The sequence below is a fragment of the Humulus lupulus genome, chromosome 8, assembly GCF_963169125.1.
Source record: "Humulus lupulus chromosome 8, drHumLupu1.1, whole genome shotgun sequence".
Lineage (NCBI taxonomy): Eukaryota > Viridiplantae > Streptophyta > Magnoliopsida > Rosales > Cannabaceae > Humulus > Humulus lupulus.
In genome coordinates this window covers 89101806-89127448 of record NC_084800.1, presented here as the reverse complement: position 1 = coordinate 89127448, position 25643 = coordinate 89101806, and the positions used below count along the sequence as shown (strand labels likewise).

Genomic DNA, 25643 nt, shown 5'->3' with positions numbered 1-25643 from the left:
TTGGGCCCAGGCCTCTCTCGAGAGCCCATGGAACCCGTTTGGTCGTGCCATGTGTCCAAGGTGGAAAATATGGATAACAATAAGGAATAGTTTTGTCAAAACCGTGAGTTGTCTCGAAAATTGATCAAAAAAATACATCATAAGGAAATTCCAAATTCCACATTCCTCATAATTTCAACTCAATTCCCATCACCACTTAAACTTGATCTCTTAGCACAATCAAATTTTCCAAATCAAATGCACCCGAATCAATTTATACATGCCAAAATATGTTTCAAAGTCTCTTATATAGAAAACATTTATCATGAAAAGCATCCACTCCATAGACATTAGCCAATTATTCTCCACTAATATAAACACACATAATCAAGAATCAAAAGGACTTTAAAAGCTTGTAATGTAAGACTAAGGTTAAAGGTAGATGAAAAAAGAATATTTAAGCTTAAATCACACCATAGCCTATATTTTTTTTTCCTATTATACAGATCTTCCCACAAGTTTCTCATAAGATTCAAGAAAATACATAACTTTCCTTTGTTTTTTCTTTTCACATTGATCGTACTATTTCTCTCACACTTATACTTTTGCAACCTTTTTTTTCTTATTTTTTTAAGTGCAATTTTTTTCTGTGTTTTTTTTTCAATTCAACTCATTGGGAGAAATAATAGAACATATACTTTCACATTATATTCCAACAAACCAAAACAACTTCCCCTTCTTACCATACAAAACTCATCCCACAAAATCAAACATTCATATAAAACCACGGTGTGATGGGTCACGAGAAGAGATAAAAATTTCAAGCTATAAAGGTTTAGAAGTTGGATTCATAGAATAAAAATATTAGTCATTATAGCTCAAAAATGGGATACTAGGGAATTAGATATCATAGGTAGGCTAGATATGCTCAAACGATCCAACGAATGTGCCTTAATCATCTTCCTAATCATGTGTACTTATGATTTCGCCTCAAACAATTAATCAATGATTTCTAGAGTGGTTGAGACTATATATAAATAGATAATAGCATGCATAACTATCTCTAAATAATAGTGAAAAGGTATATCTAATTGTACACATTATGTTTAAAAGTCAAAAATCAAGCCTAAGTAACAACCACACAAGAGTTAAGCACGCAATTCATGTAGAATTCATCAAGTTCTTAGACATATTCTCATCTCAGTCAAAAGTTTTATCATTGACATACAACTTTCAACACAACCATGCTTATGACAACCTAAAAACAACACTAAAAACAACTAAAAACAAAATCACAAATGTAATGCCCTGGATAACCAAGACTGTTACACTGTGTGTTTAAAATAATGCAGGACTTGCTTATCAAGTCATTTAAATGAAAATGTGATCCTAAAATCATAAACAAGTTAGGCTTAAAAGATTTTGGTCATAAGCGGATAATTTTCATTAAAATAAACATTTAGTACATGGGATCCCAAAAACAGGGTTTAAAGAACATATATATAAAATTTCCAAAAGTTATGAACAATTGAGGCTACTCTAATGGAAAAATACACATTTTAGGTTTCCGTCCCTGTACAATCCCTCGACCATGGCGGCCGAGTAGTTGACAATGTACACCTCGCCCCTAGAGCTCTCCAACTCATGATTGATCCATCATACCTTTGCCTTTACCTACACCACATAGCATCCGTGAGCTGAGGCCCAGCAAGAAAACCATAAAATCATAGCATAACAAATAACGATATTCAATAATTCATAAAACATCACCAAACACTCAGCAGTCCATAGCATTCACATAATCAGTGATAACAATTGACAAATCAACAATCTATTATCCAAGTATTCAACATGTCATATTCATCTAATTAACCACAGTAAACATATCATACAATATACAGGGTCGACGCCCTTAGGCTGCACCCTCGGTTCAAGTCACTGTCTTTGGCTCACTTAGGATGAGCCCAGTGTTCAACCAACTAACTTTGGCTCGCTTCGGCCAAGCTTAGTGATTATTTAATTAACCTTATCTACCAGTGGTCGAGCCGTGTCCTTGTGCGCCAATATTAATTCCGACACTCTTAGGCCGTTTATTTCATACTCACATGGCATAATACCACCATACAATATTGCATACAAATATAGGGAACTCTTAGTCCCAACTTATCCACATAAAATGGTGTAGTTTTCTTACCTTTAAATTCTAAGCGGAGAATACGAAAATGGTTCCGAGCACGATCCTTTGCTCCGACCAAACTCATGCTCTCAAGACCTCTAATTCCACCAAACGAAGTGGTGAAACCGTCCTTCCGAGCCCCCAAGAAAAACCCTAAAAAGTACCTAAAAACCACGTTCTGGAGGCAAGGTAGCGCTACCTATAGGGTGCAACAACACTACAAACAGGAACCAAAGCCCCCCAGAAACGCAGCCTAGCGCTCCCAACCTAGCGCTACAGCGCTTGCACCAGAAATGGAAATTTCTGGGTTTCTCCCTTCGAACTTTCCTGAGCCAAAGCTCCAAAAGCTCACTCCAATCATCATTCAAAATTAAAATTAACCTTAGAATTTACTCATCATAGGCAACAAAACCTAACCAAGTGTTTCCCAAAACCTTCAATCAATCCCCAAAACACCTTAAAGATAGAGTAAGAACTCAGAAATTCCAGAGGTTCATATTCAACTTGAACTACTTATTTTAAACATTAAAAACCTCATCAATAATTCACCACTTGAATTCTCAGAACTCTACTCAACAACCCAGCAAAAATACAAAGATCAAAACTAGGGTTCTTACCTCTAATTGGAGCCGAATTCCCAGCTGGGTTTTCTGGTTGCTTAGCTTTAACTCTTCAAGCCTTCCCTTCAATTTTGCTCCCAAAATCACAGTTAAATGCCTAAGTACCACTGCCCTTTTTCCCTTACTTCAAAACACCAAGGATAGAGAGAGAGGAAAGGAAGAAATCGATAAAGAGAAAGGAAATGAACAGCAAGTTCTAATTCCTTTTGTTTTATCCCTAAGTAATTCTAAGTATATCCTTTAGTACCTAGGTGAAATACCATTTTGCCCTCCCTCGCAAGACTTAGTTCCGTAATTGCTTTGAGGGTAAATTGGTCATTTTACTCCCGGTTCCCACTAATTCCTCAAGTGTTCCTAATATTTATCATCTAATCTCATCATCCAGTTATTTATCCACACCTAATAGTTCCCAATAAATTCCCTAAATTCCCAAAAATACCCCTAGGCTCCCTTGAGCTAGGTATTAATCCCCGCTGTGACTATTTCGCCGATCCGCTTGCTAGGATCGTCTCGAGCCATATTTTGCAAATATATCCACATAATAATGTGGTCTCAACAATTTATCACACATAATTACTTTTATGCCCTCAACGGGCCAAAATTACAAATATGCCCTTACAAGCTAAATAGGGCCCACATGCATATTTAATACTCATAAACATGCATTTAATCATTTTCACATAATCATAAAATCAAGCATGCCACATAATCATGAATTTTATCATTAATTCACATAAATACTAATTATGCCCTCCCGACACACTAATTAAGGCCCTTAAGCCTTATTAGTAATTTTGGGTCGTTACAACAAATAACAACTAAAAAAATAACAAATAGGAAAAACAAAAACAAAAACAAAACAGACAATTTTCCCTTCCTCCACATTTAATTTAACCATTTTCCTCAATACATAAATAAATAAAAAGCAATGCAAAATAAAAAGTAAAGGGTAAGGAAAACTCTTGCAAATGCTTTTTCTAACGTTGTTAGATCGACTGAATGATGTGGTCATGATTGTTATGGTGGGCCATTTAACACAACATTTGTCCTCTTGCACTTATCAATAGAATTCAACACATTGGATTTCATAACTTCACCATCAACTTCTAATGTAAGTGCCCATACTTTGACATCTAGCTTTGTACTCGTAATTAGTAGGATTGACCTCCCAAATTGAACCTGCAACAAAACATCTTCAACTAACCTTAAGGGATAAGCATTGGTTGGATTAGCCAATAGAATAATAACACTAGTTTCTTTTAATAACCCTAGACTTAAAAGAAGAAAAAATAGAATAAGACATAACATTAGTAGGTGCTCCTAAATCTATCATACAATGATGAAACCTGGTTTTACCGATGATGCATGGAATTGTAAACGTCTCAGGATCCTGACACTTGGGTGGTAAATTCCTTTGAAGAACAATAGAGACATTTCCCACACACTTATCTTTTTATCACCCTTAAGTTTCCTTTTATTTGTGAACAACTCCTTAAGAAGAAAAATATTGATTTTAAGGATCTCCTTATATTCCTCCTCATTCTTAGATTTTTTAATTTTCTAGGAAAAGGAGGAATATGGATATAAGTTCTGACTATTGATTTTTGTAGCCTTTTCTTCGATGATGGACCAATTGAAGTGGAAGGTTCTACCTCCAATGGAGAGGATGCTTCTGGGGTTGAATTGTTTACTTATTGATTTGGAATTAGATCAAATATTGTGTCTGGGTGAGGTGGTGTGTCAAGTTGTGTACCACTTTGGAGAGTTAGGGTGCCATCATTCTTTATTAAATTACTCTCCAGTTCTATGGGTAATTCTCCAAAATTCTCAACATAAAGATTACTGAATGATGTAGCAATTTTCCCCATAGTACTTGCCAAATTCTTGAGGGACTCTTGAGTATTCTGATAAATTACTTGGGTATGTATATTTGAAGCCACCAAAGTTTTCAACATATCTAAAATTGGTGGTTCTTGATCTTGTAACATTCCTGTATGAGGTTGTTGAGGGAAAGGCCCATAAGCAGACTGTGACATCTGTTGAAGTTGGAGATTGCTGACATTCAATGCATTGATGAGATCTCCAATTTATGGATTTGAATATTGTGGTGCGAACTCATTATATCACTACAAGAAAAAACAGTATTCATAACACTTAAAAATTGCTAATCGGGAGTATTGATAACGCTTCTGAAAATGCTAACATAGCCCCTGTTATTAAAAGTCCTGTCTTTTCTATAACAGTATTCGAATGTTATGTTCGATGTTATCTTAAACTATTCAATAACACATTTTTAGTTGCTATAATATTCAAATAATAACATTTAGTTAGAGTATTTGATTATAAATTTGGAGTTTAATCTTATACTTTATGCATAACACTTTTCCACTGTTACATTTGATTATTTTGATTGCATTTTTAGTTTGTTATATTATATAAATCATAACAATTTGTTATGCTTATAATATATTTGTAAATCATAACATATTAAAAGTCTAGTAATAAAATTTTGTTACTTTAGTGTGGATAATATATTTTAAATTTTATTTTGATAAGTTATACTTACAAGGTTTTTTTTTAATTAAAAGATTTTCATTATTGTATTTTGATAAAAAAAAAAAATCAAAATTAATCATAAAATGTAATTCTCAATAGATTGATAAACCACAAGTATTACATTAAACAATAACTAATTCAAACCATGAATATGTCTACTTCATGAGATCTTAGTTCTAACTTAAATTTGAAAGCATAACATAATAAAGTTTTATAATCTTCAACATTTTTTACTTTAAAAATGAAAAACAGAAACATTACAAGATACACAAAAGTAAATCATGCATGAAACTTGCTCCATCCTTCAATTCATCATCCAACCAAGTACTTGCTGCTGAAGTTGTTTGTTGCCATCTGAAGCTCTCTAAATTGAAATCTCCTCAGGTTTCCAAGGCAAACCTCCTCATGATGTTGCTCTGAAATTTTTTAAAGCCTACAACTGTTAATCTCTTCTTATTGTCAAACAATTTAACTCTGCAATGAAACATATATGAAAAGCAAAAAGCAATGAAACCCAACACTACTTAAGTAAGTAATGTTAGATTAAACAAAAATATGTACAGTATAAACCATAACAAAGCAGCTTTGCAAGATATGAAATATATATGAAATAGTCATGTTCATTAGTGTAAAAGTAAACCCAAATTCTCTTCTGAACTAGTCAGTAATGAGGTCAAAATTAGTAAAGAAGGTGAAAATCGCTTAAGGAGTTCAAATGGCTAAATCGCTTAAGGAGTTCAAATGGCTAAGAGCTTAAGGAGCTATTCTAATTCTTAACAGTCTTTACATTTTCATGGCCAATATGGCATAGGAGTTCAATATCTTTCCCAATTTAGTTGAAGCAACTGCTTATGAGCAAATAAAAAGAAAAGGCCAGTTAAGCAGTGGTTGGACATGGTTTACATTGTATCAGTTGAATGGAATAATTACATATGATCAACACTTAAATCTCATCAATAATGAATACATTAATATATACCCAATAATAGAAAATAACAAGAAATCAAATGTACAAAGTAAGATCTTGAGATCATTTCAATCTATCTAATCCCCGTCTTCATATATTTCAATGATAAGAAAAAAAAATTACAACTTTATACCCAACTTGTTTCCTTCTAATTTATCATTCAGAAATGATTATTTTATTCATTCTTTTATGTTTTTTACCTTATATTTTTTAATCCAATCCAATTTCACATTCCAAACATGACCTAAAAATATTGATGTTGTGCTTCTTGTAATGTTCGATTTGTCTCCAGATATGTTTATGCTTATTTTTATAAGAATTGCTCAAACCATATAGCAAATTAGATACTTCAACAAAAATCATGAAAAAGATGGCCTGCAGCTGTGTTGAACAAGTCTAATGGTCAACCAATTAAGCAAATAAAATTTCTTTAAGATTAATCATTCAAATCTATTTGAACAAACAGATCTGTAGATATGGGACATGCCTAACACATCTAATTGCAATTGTATCATGTGATTGCACAAGGACTATGCCTCACTAGACCCCATCTAGCGAATTTCCTCTATATAGTCTAGACCATTCATTTCAATACAAAGGATATATCTGTTTTACATATCTTTTCAAGGTTCTTGAATATAAATAAAATATGTAAAAGGCTCGGTACAGTTTAACTTCCAATATAAAACAATGAGCAATTAGTTTAACTTCAACATTAAATGAGGAGAAAAAGGCTCAAAAATTCCCTGACCACATAATAGAGTTTCTAAACATGTGCAAACAATGTCCACTAGGGCAAAGAGGGTGGATGTTTCCAAGAAAAAAAAAGAACAAACGTGAAGGTCTCTCTATTCTCTCTGCAGATGGCCCAGGATTTAGAACTAGTTTCCCACTTGGTTGCTACAAAAGGGGGAAAAACAGAATAAACATGAATAAGAGAGAGTATACAAAATAAACAAAGAACCTGTCAAAGTAGTAGGCATATCAGTATCTCCCATGACTTTACTTTAAAAAATAACAGTACATGGTATCAATGGAAGTGAGCTGAAAAATTCACCACCAACCATTTGTAATGAGCTAATAATACCATACTCATATGAGAGTTATAAATATATGTAGGCAGCGAATGAAAATAATATGAAGTCACTCAATTTCTTAATTGAATAAAGGTCATTTCTTCAAATGCTGAGAGTAGATAAACCATATACATAAAATAATTTCATGATTATAAATGAAGCATACTTGTATGAAAATATTTCACCTTGAGTTTTCCAATTGCCTTCAAGCTTAAGATCACTAGATCAGAGTCTAAGTGCATGCCTGCACAAAGAATTAAGAACAATGTCATCCTAAAAAACATTAAGAAAACTTTCAGCATCACAGATGTACTTACTTCAACAACCATGCAAAAGATAGAAATCAAAGCTAACTAAGTGTTTCTAAGTCATAATATAGTGGCCAAAGTTATAAATAAAAAGTGCAAAAAGTAGGAATTAAGTATTCATCAACCAAGAATGAGACAAATTAAAAGCATAACTAATATGAGAGGGACAGGTATATGTCTAAACATTCAAACAAAGTTTTTTTTTTACCAAAACAAGCATGTTCATATGAAATGAAAGATACAAATGCTCAAAAGCAGAAATGCAACAAAGTTGAAGGGCCACTAAGAAATGCAATGTTAAAGCGTCAAAAACAGAAAAGAGAAACATATAGTTCATCATATATTATGTGAATGGTTTTCCTCACTAACTGTAATTAAGAAACATGTAACAACAAGGAAGAGTACCCTATTATTGTATCTCAATATGTTGAGGTAACTGAAGCAAAAAGACCAAATAATACAGATTAGAGAGATGGTATCAAACCAGAGAATAGGTAAAGTTAAACATATATACATAAATACACAAACATAAAATAAAAGCCAGATTCCCTGTCTTTTATTTCTGTTTTGGTCTGTTTTGATGGAGTTTTCCTTCTTTACTTGTATTTTTCTTAAGTAATAATACAGGTAGATTTGTTTAAAAAAAAAAAAAACAAATTATGTTGCACCAATTTGTAAACAATATATTCTGGAGATCATCTGAAACTCAATAAAAAAAAGGTATATGACATAGTATTTTTTTAGCGACTAACCATTTCAATGTCAGAAAAATCTGGGCTGCCCAGTGTTAGGCTCCTGAAATTCTCCTCACACCAATGCTCCACATACATCACAAAAGTGAAGCAGGAGCCAAGAATCTATACACACAATATTCAATACCGTCCTTATCACATCTTGATCCTTGACGAAATCAACGCTTAAGCGTGCTTGTCCTATAATTTCAGCCCATTTCTGCATTACAAAGTAATAGCACAAGGAATTCAGTATATAGCATATGTGATCTATTTTTTATCTAACAAAAACATAAATGGAGATGACCAAGAAAAGTAAATAAAATTTAAATGACCTGGTTAGGAAGCTCCATCAATCTCTGTAGAAACTCATCCCTCTTCTGAGGATCAGATTCTACATGAATCATAAGACCAACCTGAAACAAACCACCTACTTTAAATGTGTATGACCGTTTTATGTATAACAAAGTAAATAGGTCCAACTAAAAAGTCCTATCGATTCATAGAATGAATGAATCTGATGAGGCTCAAGATCTGCAACAGTGGTTGGAAGCCCTGTTAAAAGTTCACTTATAAATGGTTCATTTTCTCCAACCTGCAAATAAAAAGGAGCAAAGTACTGAATAAATAGGAGTTAACAAAATAATCCACTCCAGTTTCCCTTAATTGTGAAAGCAAGTTAATATCACCCTTTACTTAGTTGCAAATATAACTAAACCTAGAGAAAAATATTGACAACTATGAACAACCGGAATTCAAATAAAAAATGTGAGTTTCTCAAAGTAATTGTTACCTGAACAATTACAAATTTCCGTTTGCACTTCTGAACAATCTTCAAGAATGTGTCACAGGCCATATCCTGAAACACATGAACACAAAGCTTTAGCAACACTTATGTAGACAAACCATTCAATTTAAAAGACAAAATTTCTCAGTAACTTTTAAGCCTTAAACCTAACCAAGAAAACCACAACAGAACAAATACCTGAACACCAGGATGTGTCTCATGCATGAACTCAAATAATTTGTTCACAACAGTTTTTAGGAACTTCGAGTGAGCTCTTAGAAACCTCGGGTACTGTCCAACAACATACCTGCAGAAAGAGAGGAGGATTATGTACAAGATTTCAAAAAAGTACTAGTTGTATACCTCCAACCAAGTTTCTCATAGTTCTCAAAGTTACTCAATTAAAATCAAGTGGCTAAAATTCATGGTTTCTACAAATGACCAAACAATCTGGATGGAATGAGGTGTTATGGCCTGGCAGGCTATATCTATATGCATTCCACCTCAACTCAAGATAGATAATCAATCATTCAATCATGAATTCTTACATAATGTTACTTGCGATGACAGCTTTGTTATCCTTCCCTTTTGTGATTTCGCATAAATTCAGCAAGTCACGAATGACCATAACCAAATATATGTTCTCCTGCCAAAGCAAACCAACATAAAAAATATGAAGGGAATACATTGACCTCCAGAACATGAATATTTCTTATGCATTTGATGATGCAAACACATTTTCAAGAAACAGGTATAACATTTAAATAAATAAATAAATAAACTCTCATATTTTCCCAAATGAGAGGGGCATGTAAAAGTGATCTCTGGGTTCTACATCAAGATCCCTAATACCACATGACAGATGCATGGATATTTTCCCTCACAAACTCATAACGATATGTGGTGTAAATAACATTTACAAGGAAATAAAGTACAAGCTTACACTGACCATGTGACTATCTTAGATCAGAATAAGCATTTTTTTGTAGTCAAAACAGAAATGCCAAGTAAACTATTATCACAAATAGAAAATGAGTAGAAATAACATTTATAGAGAAAGTTAAAAATGTACATGTTCTTCCATCATCAAACCAGATATAGACCCTATTGCCCAACATAATGTGTTTAAGTTGTTCCAATTCCAATCCTCGCCACTTAATTGTTTGCTTAGCTTCTTTAGCATCTGCATCATACAAGAAGAATAGACAGCATAAGATAGAATTTATAATGAAAATAATATATAACACAATCAAATGACACATTTTCTCTGCAACTATTTGACAAGATAGAAACAAGGTGTTCCATTATAATTATACATGCAGAAAATAATTTCAATTGAATGGCCAATAAAAGAAATTCCCCACTCATATTTTTCCTCAAACTATTCACTATTAGCAGCCCCCAAGCTGCAGCCACATGACTTGAAAGAAATTTCCACTCAAAATAGGTCGCATCATAACAGAAATATTATTAGACATAAATATAAATAAAAACTATAGCTAACACAAGCTTGTACTAACTTCGGTACAAATAGAAAACATGAAAACTATTTCAATACATTTACTACTTTTATTTCCATAAACCCATACCAGCTTTTCTGTGTCCTCGTGATCAAGATGTGACAAATATATCAAAGTCTCCCTCATGATCTGAAACAATAATAGACCATAGCAATTTGGTTAAGGAAAGTTGCCATAATAAATAAGAGTTCAAGCAATTTTATACCTTCATTCCCTTTATTACATCCTCAAGAGTAATAACCTGTAACAGAGACTAAAAAATAAGTCTGGATTAATAAAAAAAATGTTTTGCAACTGTTAATGAGAACACAAAACAGTAGCACCACCAACACAAAACATAGACCATCAAAAATCAATGTCATATTCAAATTTCATGCTAAGATCAAAGTAGCCCCTCACTTAAAAAAAAATAAAATCAGCCCCTCTTCCTCACGGAGTAGGCTCAATCACCTTCATCACTTAAAAAAAACAATATATATTACTATACTACAAACACAAAGAATGTATATATGTGTGTGTCTATATTCATATTCAAATGATTTATTCACATTAAACTGAAAATTGAACAAACGAAAAGATATATGAGCACTTGAGAGAAGCGTAACCTATTAAATCTACCACTACTAAGGTTATTCATAAAGACTTTAAGATTGGAGCACTCATAAGAATATCACACGAATGGAAGAAAAAATAAACAGTCACTTAATCAAAAGGCAAAACTAATCACTGTTAAATCAAAATCTTGATATTCAGTCAATGATTAAAAAAAAGGCAGATTAATAACTTATCAAATGATATTTTGCTTCTTCCAAAAGAGCCGTCATTAATTTACTCAAAAAACTACTAATAAAAACCCAAAATAACTATTTATATCTTAGCCGAATCCTTAAACTAGCTAACAACAATAGGCATACTACCGAATCCAAAGCAGATCTGCAAAATAGACCAGGTCAAGCATACTACCTCACAGAGATGTTCTTGCCTAGGTTCTTGCTTCCAGTAGGGAAGATACCACCATGACTCGCGTGAGGGAGATAGAGCACCGTGACTCGTATTGGCATGACTCGAACCAGCGTGCTCCAGTGACTCAATGAAATGGAAAGAGTGCTCCAGCAACTCCCGTGATGGATGGAAAGAGAGAGGCAAAAAAACAGAGGTAATGGGTGAAAGCTAGTAAATCCACTAAAAATAAGAGCATAACCGTCAAAATCAAGGAGAGAGAGAAATACCGTCGAGCCCATGCACCGTTGAGCCCCGTTTCCGTCGTTGTCCAGCCTCTTGCGCCAGCCACCTACATGAGAAATGGTAAAACTTGAAGACAGATCCAAGAGGTTAGATGTGAAGGAGATAGAGAAGTGAAGGAGATAGAGTTGACTGAGAATAGAGTTGAGAAGTGAGAGAGGGAATGAGAGACTGAGAATAGAGCTAGGGATTGAGAAGTGAGAGAGACGGGATGAGAAAGGTTGGGTTAGATAATAAAACCAAAAAAACACGCGTGTATTTTAATTGGCGCCTATTATTTCAGTTGCCGCCTATTTCTTATTATTTACCCATAGCATAAATAACGCTTTTTAAATTTTGTCATATTTGACCGTAATATTTGGTCAAAAATGTTGTAGTGTATTCTGATTGAGAGTAGTAATTCAACTCAAGAATTTGATTTCCATCATAGAAAGTACTAGAATTTTCCTTCCATTATGAATTGTAATTGTTAGAATAAGGGTCAAATCTATTAATTTGTGGATCATAACAGTGTTGATAGTACATGACCATGGCTCAAACCAGGTTCTATGCAAGCCCTGAAAACATCAACCACAACTAATAGACAAATTAAATAAAATAGTCCTCGGCAACAGTGCCAAAAAATATGATAGTTGTCGTATGCCGCACCAAATTTAATTATATTTAGTTCTTATTACTCACTAAATTATTAGTAAAGTGGTAGTAAGGGTCGAACCCACAAGGACTATTATTCAATTCATCATTCAAAATAAAAACAAGAATTAAATAGGAGATTTTATTTCAAGATTTAATAACATAAATTAAAGTAATGAAAAAAGAACAATGGATAATACAATTTTAAAGAAACTGTTAAGAATTATTCTCCACTTTCAACAATCAATCTATTAACAATGACGAATAATATTTCGTATTCCCAATTAAACTATTAACCCCGCAGATAACACTTAAGCATTCAATTATCCCAATTTCCCTATTATAATTAACTAAAGCTAAGCACTTTTAATTAACCCCTTTTACCAAGCAATAAATCCATTAAGCATTCGATCTATTTAACCAAGGAAAAACATTATATTCAATGCAAACAAGTTAATCTAAGAAACAAATTCATTAAGCATGCAATTCATTAAATCTAGGTTCCATACTTCATCACAATTAAAATATCTATCACAATACCTTAATTGCAATTTATCACTCTACTTAGAATCCTAAACTATTAGGTGACTAGCAGTTCTAAATGATAATAGAACAACGCAAAACCCTAACTAGTGGCTATCTAACCAAGATCTTACAAGATTCATAGCATTCAAAAAGAAAAATAAAAGCAATTTAATATAAGGGAATAAAAGGAATAAAATTCATCAATGCATTCAAGATCTCATGTCTAGGGTTTTGAATAACCCTTAACCGAAAAGGAAAGTACTCCATAATCAAATTCATGATCACAAACATAAATATTCAATGAAAATAAAGAAGTTTTAAGAAGAAATAAAAAATAGATTGAAGAATATAGATGATGATATCTTTTCTTCTCCTCTGTCGCTCTAGACTCTAAAATACATTTGAAATTTAAAATTTAAAGCTGAATCGTCCAGAAAATTGGGTGTCGGCTGCGTCCTGGGACATTTCTAGCCGCAGCTGCTAGGCTCTCTTTGTGTGGCCGTAGCATTTTTTTTTTCCATTTTTTTTTTCAACTGCAGCCATTGATTGTATTTTAACCATAACCTCCAGGATATAGCTCTGAATTGGACGATTAAAAAATCTAAGGGAAGCTAAGAAAAATATATAAAACTTGTATTTCTAGAAAGATTTTCAAAAGAGTATTGAAAAATTGTCAAAATCAAGTGTGAATATTCAGACTCGTAATTCTGAGCTTAACCATTGCTTGTAAAAACATCCAAATTCATTATTTTTCATCCAAATGTCTTGGAATTCATAAAAACAAAAAATAAACTAATTAAACACACACATATATATAAATAATCAAGTACATAATCATAGAAGAATAATGAATTAAAAATAGACAAATTCGATACTTAACACCTTCAATGCTGAAATCATAGGAATGCGAGGCCCATTCAAAACACCTACAAATACAAATGGATCATGTCCCTCAGGCTCGAAAGTCACCATCCTCCTTTTACAATCTATGGTCACTCCATACTTAGCCAACCAATCCATACCTAGAATCAAATCAAAGCCCTCCATCGCCAATGTAGTGTCCCCGAATTTTTACTTAGCTAGATAGTAGTAGTAGCTAGTATTAGTTTGTAGTATGTTAGTGGATTTTGGTTCAAGACAAGACTTAGTTGGAAACTCATAGAAACAATTATGGATTTTATAATTTTAATCTATAGTTTAGAAATATTAATTATAACACAAGGTTTGATGAATATTGCTGGTCCTAGAAATATTATTTAATTATAACCTAAGGTTTAGATAGAATTATTAAGAACGTGACACTTGTCATAATCATGTTTATTAAGGATTTAAGCATTATTGATAAATAGATTAATTAAAAGAAATACCTAGAAGCTCTAGAACCTTCCAGCAGCTGTTAGGACACGTTTTGACTCAATCAAAGCTGTTTAATCAATTCAAAATATGCTGAAAAAGTGCAAATATGTGTTTTATATATCAACGTATGCCGATATATCGCAATATATAGGGGTCGATATATCGCCTACAGGAGATACGTAAAACACGTCGACTCCGTACGAACAAACGAATGGGGCTCGGGATATAGGTCTAGGCGATATATCGCCCAGGGTAGGCGATATATCGCCCTTGGAAGTGAAATTTTGGAATCTTGAGGTTTTTAAGTTTAAAAATAGCCTTAACCACTTGGACCTGCCCTTGAATGATTTTGACCAAGTTCTGGGCATCTGTTGAAAGAAAATTCAAATCTTTTTCATTTTATATTCATTTATTTATTCAAATTAAAAGGGGTTAGTTTCGCTCCTTGAACTCTATAAATAGGACCTAGTACTCAGCCATTTCACTCATCATTCAAGCATTGTTCAGAGCCTCCAAGCTGCTAAGTTTACTATAGAGAGAAACACTTGGTTTTTGGGATAAAAGCTTTTCCAATCTAAGCTTTTCTAAATACTTGGGAAGTAAGATATAGAGTTATTTCGGTATCGAGGTATAGATCAAGTCATAGTTCATTCAAGGTATTCCTATCCTTAAGTTTAGTTCTTCATAGTTCTTTATTCCATTTTCTTTCAGATCCTAACTCTTGTTTATGATTCTTGGTTAGGTGTTTAAGTTTCTTGAAACTTAAGGTTCTTTTCGGTAAGTTTCTACTTGGATGGTTTAGTTCCCTTTTTTCATCTCTTTTCTTTAGAAGCTCACGATTCTTATTGTTGGTTTTAGGAGTGTTCCTAAATCTCGTTCTTGTCTCCATATCCTGGTTTTTGGTAAGGAAAATAGGTTAGATTATATGTGTTTATATGTTTATGTTATGATATGTATTGTTGACCGTTGACTTGGCCAATGACGCAGAGTCAAATATACGACAGGAAATGAAACGACAATTAAGAGTTTAATCTAATGGAAAAGAAGAAAACACCAACGATTTATAGTGGTTCGGCCCCAAAGAATGGTAATGACCTACGTCCACTTATTGTTATTATTAATATTGACTCTCAAAGCCGTGATCAAAGAACTAGGGTTCTTGAGTTTCACAAACTTTGGGAGAATTACAATAAGACGATGGATATCGCACTATAGGTTCTCTCTCTCAATATTCAGGAAAAAGGTTCCAAGATCAAAAGTCCCATCCTTGAGCTATTTCATGCATATTTATAGGCTCAAGGGGGGTTACATGGGCCATTTGGCCTTAACTCTCATTAATATCCGTGTATCAAGGTAATAAAGATGAAATAATAAATATAATTATTACAAGATCATAATCTTATAAGGAAATAAACCGAATCATGCGACCAGCCTGGTCGTACCTAATAGTCAGTCTTAATGAAGCAATGTGCATCTGGTCGATAACCGAACAACACCTTTTCACTTCAACTCTGCCACGTCATCAACAACCATTTTGGGGTAAACATTTGCCCCCCAAGTTTACTTTGTTGCGACCACCATAAAGTAAACTTAGGAAATTGACCTTTTCTATGCCCCATAAAACCTGTCTGAGTCGTCATGGCTCTTCGAAAAAAGAAACCAATCATGTCCAATCAGCTCTTTTCTTCTTTCCAATAACTTGTCTGACGGCTATTACAGTTCCCCATGTTTTGAAAAAGGTAATTCATGATTACTTCTTTTTTTGTGTCGCAGTCACTATAAATAATACCCCAAATTCATATTTTCACTTTTTACTTTTCACTTGCCTTCTGTTTTTTCAAGAACTCCGAAGAACTTCGACCGTTTGAGCTAAGAAAATCCCCAAAGCTCCTGCTGCTAATCTAAGGAATCTCCGTTTAGATATTCAAAGCTTTCATTTTTTACACTCCATCTTTCATCCAAGTAATTTTTACGGACCTTTCAGTTGTTTGAGTTGCCATGCAAAGTTATTTTTTTTATTCGTTTCGTACCTAAGTTCTTGACTGTTCTTGACCGAAACTGTCTTGGGGTAAATGGGTATGTTCGATGCGTGATAAGGTAGTGAAATAACACTTCATAGGAGTTAGGGGTCAGTTTGGTAGTTGAGATTGTAGATTTATGGCGTAAAATCGAAGTAAAAATTTGATTTTTATGCTAGTTGAAAAACAAGGTTTTTCCCGCCCTCTCGGAGTCGAAAATTTTTTCTCTGAAAAAACATTTTACTTCTGCTTTTTAATCCGTTTTCTCAAATTGCTCGTAAGAAACTTTGTGTTTTTGCCAAAATGTTGCTGGTCGTATAAAAGCTTAACTTTTATACGCGAGCAACGTTATTCCTACATCAACACAAGTTTTTAGACTAAGTTCCCATCTCCCATTTTCTGTTCGCAGATTTTGATGCAAGATCCGTGGGGAGGTGAGAGACCAATTGACGATGACCTACTTGCTCAACTGCTCATGGATGCAGAACATCCGTCGTTACTTATTTAGGACATCCCTTTTTCTCGAACTCCACCCAACAGACCTCAGTCAAACCTTTCAGCCATGGGTAGAGTAAAATCCACTGCCCAGAAAAAGAAAAATAAACCTTCTGAACACCAGCCTGCTCCATATGCAAAAATTCCCTCGACCAGTGGTAGAGCTGAGAGTACTCCCGAGCCAGGAATCCAAGCACAAGCCCAACTTTGAAGTGCCACTCGACCAGATGTTGAATGGTACGTTGCCCCTTCTAGTCGAGTAACGATTAGGATGCTAGCTAATTATATCAAGAAGTACGGGCTTCCTGGGGTGATGCTAGTCCGACCTATCCGAGAACAAAGGGTGAATTTTCCTGGAGGCGCGTATAGTGCCTGGTCGAGATACCACATCGAGGCAGGAGCGATCCTGCCTCTCCATCCTTTTTCCAAGGAGTGGCCAATTACTTAGGGGTTGCTCCTTTTCAAATCACCCCAAATGGATATAGAATGCTCTCTGCACTCTATATCCTCTATAGCCATAAGAAGTGGCCGGTCCCTACGCCACATGAGGTCAACTACTTGTTCGACTTAAAATCCAACCCCAACCAGGAAAACACGGGGTTCTTCCATTTCTGCCACTAGGAAACAGGTCACACTTTTCTGACTGGCATTACTTTTATCTCGAACATGGGGAAGTACCATTTGGAGTACTTTCTGACTGCTGACATGGTCACAAACAACTTGGCCTTAACACAAGGAGGTAAAGTCTTTGCACCCCTGGTCGTATATTTTTCTTCTTTGAGTCTTCCTGCATTTCCCTTAGAAATTTAGTGCATTTCAGGCCCCTGGTTACGACCAGCCCCCACTCCAGAAATGGAGGTCCGATCAGCCCTCCTGGCTAGCATGACCGACATAGAGAAAAGTGTCAAACAGCTGGTCACAGAGGCCAATCTGAGACTGGTCAGCCTTCTAGCACCTCACCAGGATATGAGGGAATCTACTGCAGGGAGTGCTACCGGCACTGAAGTCCCCGAACAACAGCAAGATGTGTCACAACCTCCTTTGAGGAGGGCAACTAGGGTGACCATCAATGAACGAACTGGTGTCCCATGACCTACTGTTGCCCCGACCCCTCCAGGGAAAGGAAAGAAGAAGGCCACAGAGCCTATTCTTGAGTCATCAGACGAGAACAGTATTGATTTTATGCTTTTAGATAGTCTGCCTATTCCTTGTCACCTCTTCGACGAGGATGGAAACTTTAAATACCCTCCCGCTTTAAATTCAGACTTCTTCAGGCCAGAGAGTGAGTGTAGCACTAGTAAAGTAAATAGTGTAGCGACCAGTAATTGTAGCTCGGGTATTATACTTTCAATTTCTCTGTCCTTGTTTCCTAAACTCGGCAAGTTCCTTTTATTATATTGCCTGAATGTTCGTTTGTTTCTTTTTTGCAGACATGCCTGCTGAACGTGCCTTTGACTTGTACACCAAGTCAGCTAGCAAGAAAAAGTCCCACATGCGCCAGTCTGGGGGGGCTGCAGCAATCCCCCTGCAAAGAAGTCCCGAACAGAGGAGACAACTCCTTGACCAGCTCCTGCCAGGGAGGCAACTCCCCCAACTCCAACAAACCCAGATCCTCCATCTCCGGTTAGACAGACTCCTCCTCCAGCTCCAGTCGACCCTACGCCTCCAGCATCCACTGTCCAGTATTCGGCTGGTCGCCGAGAAGAGGCCTCGGGAGATGACCTCACGGGTGTGGTGCTCAACCTAGCTAAAGATAGGCTGTCGAGAATAACAAAGCAGCGACGCAGCCGGGAGGCAATCCAGGAGACTGGCTGTATGGGGGTCGACCAAGTCCTGAACCGCGCACTGAATGAAGTGCTCGTTGTAAGTTGTTTTCTTTATTGTACTTCATGAATTTCTTTTTAACTTGCTTTTATTTACAACCTTATCTTTTTCTGATTGCAGGGGGTGCTTACACTTACTTCTGGCAGGCTGTTTTCGAGGACACAGAATGCTCAGTTTGAGAAGAGACTTGGCGATTAGCTTAGTGTTGCTGAGGCTCGATATACCAAGCAACTCAAGGCGGCAGAAGCTTCCTATGCCGAGCAGCTGAAGATGGTCGATGAGAAGCATTCTGATGCCCTTAAGGAGGCCGAGGCGAAGCATACTGAGGCCTTCAAGGAGGCTGAGGCAAAACACCTTGAGGCGCTGCAGCTGATTGAGGCGAAGATCGCTTCTCTCGAAGAGGAGGTGAAGAGGAAGGATGCGAGTATTGTCAAGATTACTGCAATCAAGGAGCAGTACAAGGAGGTCTCACTCAATAATTACCGGGAAGCCAACAAGCTTCAAGATGAGTTGGCGATAAGCCGCAAGGAAGTTACTGCACTGGAGGAACAGAATGCCCGCAACCTCAAAGACTATGAAGGGGCGTCGTTCGAGTGTTTCTACCTGTTCTGGAAGAACAACCCCAATGCTAACTTCTCCTATCTTCCAGACCATATCAGGGAGGTAGAGTTAGCTATATGCGTTTCTTGTCTGGAGGAAGAAACAATTCCAAGATCTCCAGAGATTTCTTGAGCAACCAGCATCGAAGGCGCCCGAGAAGAGGCTGGGGATGCAGCGACCAGCAGCAGCAGAAGTCGCCACAAGACCCCCTAGCAACCTCATGATTTTATCTTTTTTATTTACTTTTGAATTACATGGTCTATAGATCATGATGTAAAAACAATTTTATTTATGTTTTAACTATTATTGTTGCATGGGAATCTTTTTTTTCTTTTAATCGAACAATTACATCCGAGCAGCACTGCTCGCGGTGTAAAAGGTTTCTTTTTGATATTATAATACCTGCATTTTATTATAACATATGTTCACATGACCAAACTTAGCATAATACTTTGGATTGATTTAACAAAATACAAATTTGAAATACTCTAAGTACCTTAGCATGCTTTCACTTATTTTGCTCATGTGTTTACACATCTTTCGATATGCTTTGCTTACTAGGTGCCTTATATGCCCCCTAAGTGATTGAGGAGCTTTAGGTCCTTAGTCACTTGCCTTGACCAGAACCTGTTTGAACATTACTGCTCGGAGCAAAATAATTAAAACGATAATATAGCAAAACAACACATGTAATGAGCAAATACTTGTAATAAATACAATAATTGGCAAGAATGACTGGCTGCGCACAGTCCCTCATATTTCTCGTAATAAATGGACAAAATGTGTCTGTACGAGTGATCAATAAGATCTTACACTTATAAGTTATTAGTCACATAAAATGACCAACCCTTTTTCATAACTTGTAAAAATTAAAATTAATACAAGCCAATTCTTTAAGAAGAGTTGTTTATTGATAGTACTTGCGCAGGTGTTCTCCATTCCAGCAGCGAGGAGTGAGATCTCCATTTAAGCAAGCAAGTTTGTAGGTGCCTGGATGGAGGACTTCTTCAATCTGGTATGGCCCTTCCCAATTAGGTCCAAGTACTCCAGCAGCCTGGTTGCGGATGTTTAAGAAAACTCTTCAAAGTACTAAATCTCCGACATTGAATTTTTTTTCACACACTTTAGAATTGAAATACCGGGTGACTTTTTGCTGGTACGCAGCTACTCGGAGTTGGGCTTGCTCACGCTTCTCATCGATCAAGTCCAGGGATTCCATTAATAGTTGGTTGTTAGAGCCTTGATCGTACGTTATTTTGCGATGCGAGGGTGGATCTAACTCAACGAGCAACATAGCCTCATACCCATAAGCCAAAGAGAATGGAGTATGGCCTGTTGCTATTCGATGGGAAGTTCTGTATGACCAAAGGACTTCAGGCAATTGTTCTGGCCATGCCCCCTTAGCTTCTTCTAGTCTTTTCTGCAGAGTATCCTTTAGCATTTTATTGACTGCTTCGACTTGTCAATTTGCTTGGGAATGAGCAACTGAAGAAAACCTTTTGATAATCCCATGTCGTTCGCAAAAGTCTGTGAATAAATCACTATCAAACTACGTGCCGTTATCTGAGATGATTTTCCTCGGCAATCCATAGCGACAAACAATGTTTTTTACCACAAAATCTAGAACCTTCTTGGTCGTTATGGTTGCGAGTGGCTCAACTTTAACCCATTTAGTGAAATAGTCGACGACAACCACAACATACTTGACGCCGCCCTTTCCTATGGTTAAAGATCCGATTAAATCTATACTCCACACTTCAAACGGCCACAGACTTTGCATCTGTTTCAGTTCATTAGGGGCTGCTCGCGAGATTTTGGAGAACCTTTGACATTTGTCGCACCTCCGCACAAATTCCATCGAGTCTTCATTCATTGTTGGCCAGAAATACCCTTGCCTCAGGATCTTTTTTGACAAGCTTTGCCCCCTATCATGGTCCCCGCAGCCTGTCGCTGGAGGGTCATAGCTTTGTTTCTGTATGTTGGTAACACGCCTTGCGTCAGATACTCTACATATGGTGCCATCCATGTATCTGCCATCTGGATCACCATAGTGGTCTCCTCTGCTTGGATGCTTGGCACAGATATCCGCTCAACTGGCACTATGTTCAGAGCATCAGCATCCTTCGCACTTGCTAACTTGGCCAAAGCATCATCGTTTGAATTTTGGTCACGAGGTACTTGCTGAAGGGTGTACTTGTCAAACTGTGCTAATAGGTCCTTTGTTTTGTTTAAATAGGCAACCATATTTAAACCTCATGCCTGGTACTCTCCCATGACTTTATTCACCACCGGCTGAGAGTCACTGTAGATGTCAAGTACCTTTATATTCATGTCCCTGGGTCATCGTAACCCAGCGAGCAACGCTTCATACTCAGCCTCGTTGTTGAAAGCAGTGAAATCAAACCTGATTGCATAGTGAAATCGATGCCCTTCAAGCGTAATCATGATCACCCCCGCGCCTGCATGATGCTCATTGGAAGAGCCATCTGTAAATAACTTCCACGAGGGAGGTTGGTTTTGAGACTCACGCTCATCAAGCTCTTCAGTCTACTCGCTATCTGTAGGTTCAGTGAACTCTGAAATGAAGTCAGCCAGGACTTGCACTTTTATCACTGCTCACGGCAAGTAAGAGATTTCGAACTGCCCAAGTTCGACTGCCCATTTCAACAATCTACCCACAGCCTCTGGTTTTTGCAGAATTTGCCGTAGAGGTTGGTCGGTCAAAACCGTGATTAGGTGAGCTTGAAAGTAAGGCCGCAGCTTCCTGGAGGCCAAAATTAAGCAATAGGCTAACTTTTCAATTGGTGGATATCGCAGCTCCGCTCCAATTAGCCTCTTGCTTACATAATAAACATCCTTCTACACGCCTTCTTCTTCCTTTGCTAAGACAGCACTAGCAGCATATTCCGTAATCGCCAAGTAGACAAACAAAGTCTCCTCATCGACCGGCTTTGATAGGATTGGTGGTTGCGCCATGTGAGTCTTTAATGCTTGGAAAGCCTGCTCGCACTCCTCCATCCATTCAAATTTTTTGTTGCCTCTAAGTAGATTAAAAAATAGAATGCACTTGTCCATTGATTTTGAAATTAATCTACTAAGAGTGGCAATTCTTCCGGTCAAACTTTGAACATCTGCAATCTTTGCTGGCAATTTCATATCGATCAGGGCTTTGATTTTCTTGGGATTGGATTCAATTCCTCTCAAGTTAACTATAAATCCCAAGAACTTCCCTGATCCTACTCCGAAGGAGCATTTGAGGGGATTCAGCTTCATCTGATATTTGTTCAAGACGTTGAAGCACTCCTACAAATCCTCTATATGCCCTTCTACCTTCTTCGACTTGACCAACATGTCGTCGACATTGACCTCCATGTTTGTGTTGATCAGCTCCTTAAACATGTGGTTGACTAGTCGCTGATAAGTCGCACCAGCGTTTTTCAAACCGAAGGGCATTACTTTATAACAGTAAAGCCCGATGTCAGTCTGAAAGCTAGTGCGATCCTCATCAGGAGGATGCATACTAATCTGATTATACCCGGAGTATGAATCCATAAAAGAGAGAATCTCATGCCCTGTAGTGGCATCGACCAGTTGGTTGATCCTAGGGAGTGGGAAACAATCCTTGGTGCAGGCTTTATTGAGGTCTATGGAATCTACGCATGTTTGCCATTTTCCATTCGGCTTGGGAACTAACATGGGATTAGAGACCCATGATGGATAAAATGCCACCCTGATGAACCCATTCTCCTTCAGCTTCTTGACTTCTTCTTTTAGGGCCTTTGATCTATCTTTATCGAGCAACCTTCTTTTCTATTGTACTGGTGGAAAATTTTTGTCGATGTTCAGAACATGGATGATGACTGCAGGGTCTATTCCAACCATGTCTTTGTGTGACCAGGTGAAGACTTCCTGGTTCTTCCTCAAAATCTCTACCAGTGCTTGTTTTGTTGTTGTCTCTAAGTTTTTATCGACTTTCACAGCCCTGGTCGGATTTTATTCATCGAGTTGGACCTCTTCAAGGTCCTCAATGGGTCCTATTTCCTCCTCAAAATCCCCAAAGCGAGGATCCAAGTCTCTATCCTCCCTTTGGTCAACGCCCTATTTGGTGACATTATCACCTAACTGGGCCTGAGCATCAACTGCCATTTACAACCCCTTTCCAGAAAGATCTCTCGACATACCTTTCTTTGCTTTGGTTATCGAGGCGTTGTAGCATTCCATTACTTCCCGCTGATTTCCCAATACGCATCCTACCCCTGCGTCTGTTGGGAATTTCATGGCAATGTGCCATATTGAAGTCACGGCTCGTAGGTCGACCAGAATTGGCCTCCCAATTACAACATTGTATGTCGAAGGACAATCAACTACTATGAAAGTAGTGAGTAATGTCTTGTTAGCAGGTGCAGTACCTGCTGTAACTGGAAGCCTAATCGACCCAGTTGGGGTCAGGCCTTCGCTGGAAAAACCATAGATGGTTTGGTTGCATGGCTCCAGGTCCATGACGGATAGCTTCATTCTCTCCAATGAAGACTTGTATAGGATGTTGACCGAACTTCCTGTGTCGACCAACACCCTCTTCACCATCATGTTGGCAATTTGTACGTCTACGACCAGCGGATTAGAGTGTGGGAATCGTACATGCTGGTCATTGTCTTCAGAGAAGGTTATCAACTCCTCCTCTGTTCGAGCCTTCTTCGGTGCTCGATCCTCCACACTCATCATCTCAATGTCCTAGTTGTGGCATAGGGTTCGAGCGTATCGTTCCCTTGCCTTCCCACTATCCCCTGCAAGATATGGGCCTCTGTAGATAGTGAGTAAAGTGCCTGCCACAGGAGCTAGCTGTAGGGGTGGCGAGCGTTGGCGTGCAGGTGCCTGCTCATTGCCACCTTGAGCCTCTCGCTGAGACCCTTCTGCGGCTCGCACATATCTCTTTAGATGTCTCTGCCTAATCAGGAACTCAATTTCGTCTTTCAACTGGTTGCATTCGTTAGTGTCGTGCCCATAGTCATTGTGAAAATGACAGAACATCGTCGTATCTCTCTTGGAGATATCTTTCCTTATAGGTGCGGGTTGTTTGTAAGGCACGCTGGAGTTGGTCTCCTGGTAGACTTCCGCTCGGCTTTTGACAAGGGCCGTGTAGTTGGTGAATCTCGGCTCGTATCGACTGCCTTTGGGGCATTTATTCTCAGAAGCTGAGGGTTCATTGTTCGTCCATTTTCCACCATCCCTACCATTGCCATTCCCGTTGCCCTTGCCATTGCCATTGGGTTTTTCCGACCCATTGGCGGCTTTGGCGGGTTCTTCCTTTGGCCCCTTGTCTTTTGTTGGCGATTTCCCTTCAATTGCAATCGCGTCCTCGAGCTTAATATATCGATCAGCCCGATCCAAAAACTCCTGGGTACTTCTTACCCCATTCTTTCTGAGGCTACTCCAGAGGGGTGAATGGCGCCTAACCCCAGCAGTTAGAGCCATCATCTTACCTTCATCGCCTACCGTCTTGGCTCCAGTTGTTGCTCGCATGAAGAGTTGGACATATTCCTTTAATGGCTCTCCCTCCTTCTGGCGTATCTTGACCAGTTGATTAGCCTCTGTGGGGTGTACGCAACCCGTGTAGAATTGTCCGTAAAATTCCTTTACGAACATCTCCCAAGATACTATACTAGCAGGAGGGAACTTAAAGAACCACTCCTGGCCAGTGTCAGATAGTGTCGCGGGGAAGATCTTGCAGCGGGCATCTTCTGACACTTTTGTATATCCATTTGTTTCTCAAACTTGTTAACGTGAGATACTGGGTCTCCGTACCCATCAAAGTTCGGAAGTGTTGGCATCTTGAATTTACTGGGGGTTTCAGCCGCAACATTCCTTTGTACAAAAGGAGTGCCTCTCATCCTATCGTACTCTATGTGGGATGTCCATCCCCTGACCAGCTTTTGTACTGCTTGGTTCACAGCATCAATCTGAGCTTGAAACGCTTCTAGGATCGCAGGGGCAACCGATGCCGGGGGGGCGTACTCATCATGCCTTTCCCGACGATCATTGAGTATGTCTCTTAAGTCGTCATCCCTATGTATCTGCTCGCTAACTCTTAGTCGATCAAAGACGTTCTGCTGCCTGGGTTGCCCCCTAGTGTTATGGCTAGCTGGCCTATTTTCTCTAGGCGGGGGACTTCTGCCTCCACCTCTTTTCTCATTCCTCCGACTGGCATTTCGTCTGCCAGAATCAGCTTCATT

At 37.6% G+C, this 25643-nt stretch overlaps 1 protein-coding gene across 1 annotated transcript; it reads right to left on the bottom strand.

Annotated features, from left to right (window-relative positions):
- Positions 1-6114: 6114 nt before the first annotated feature.
- On the bottom strand, positions 6115-10152 carry LOC133795791 (protein EXPORTIN 1A-like). The gene is made up of 11 exons (XM_062233252.1): positions 10144-10152; positions 9749-9846; positions 9399-9507; positions 9207-9272; positions 8897-9008; positions 8749-8807; positions 8562-8633; positions 7925-7964; positions 7560-7618; positions 7135-7198; positions 6115-6176 (listed from the first exon to the last, which is right to left on the bottom strand). The coding sequence occupies exons 1-11, from the start codon at positions 10150-10152 to the stop codon at positions 6115-6117; spliced, it is 750 nt and encodes a 249-aa protein (XP_062089236.1).
- Positions 10153-25643: the final 15491 nt, after the last annotated feature.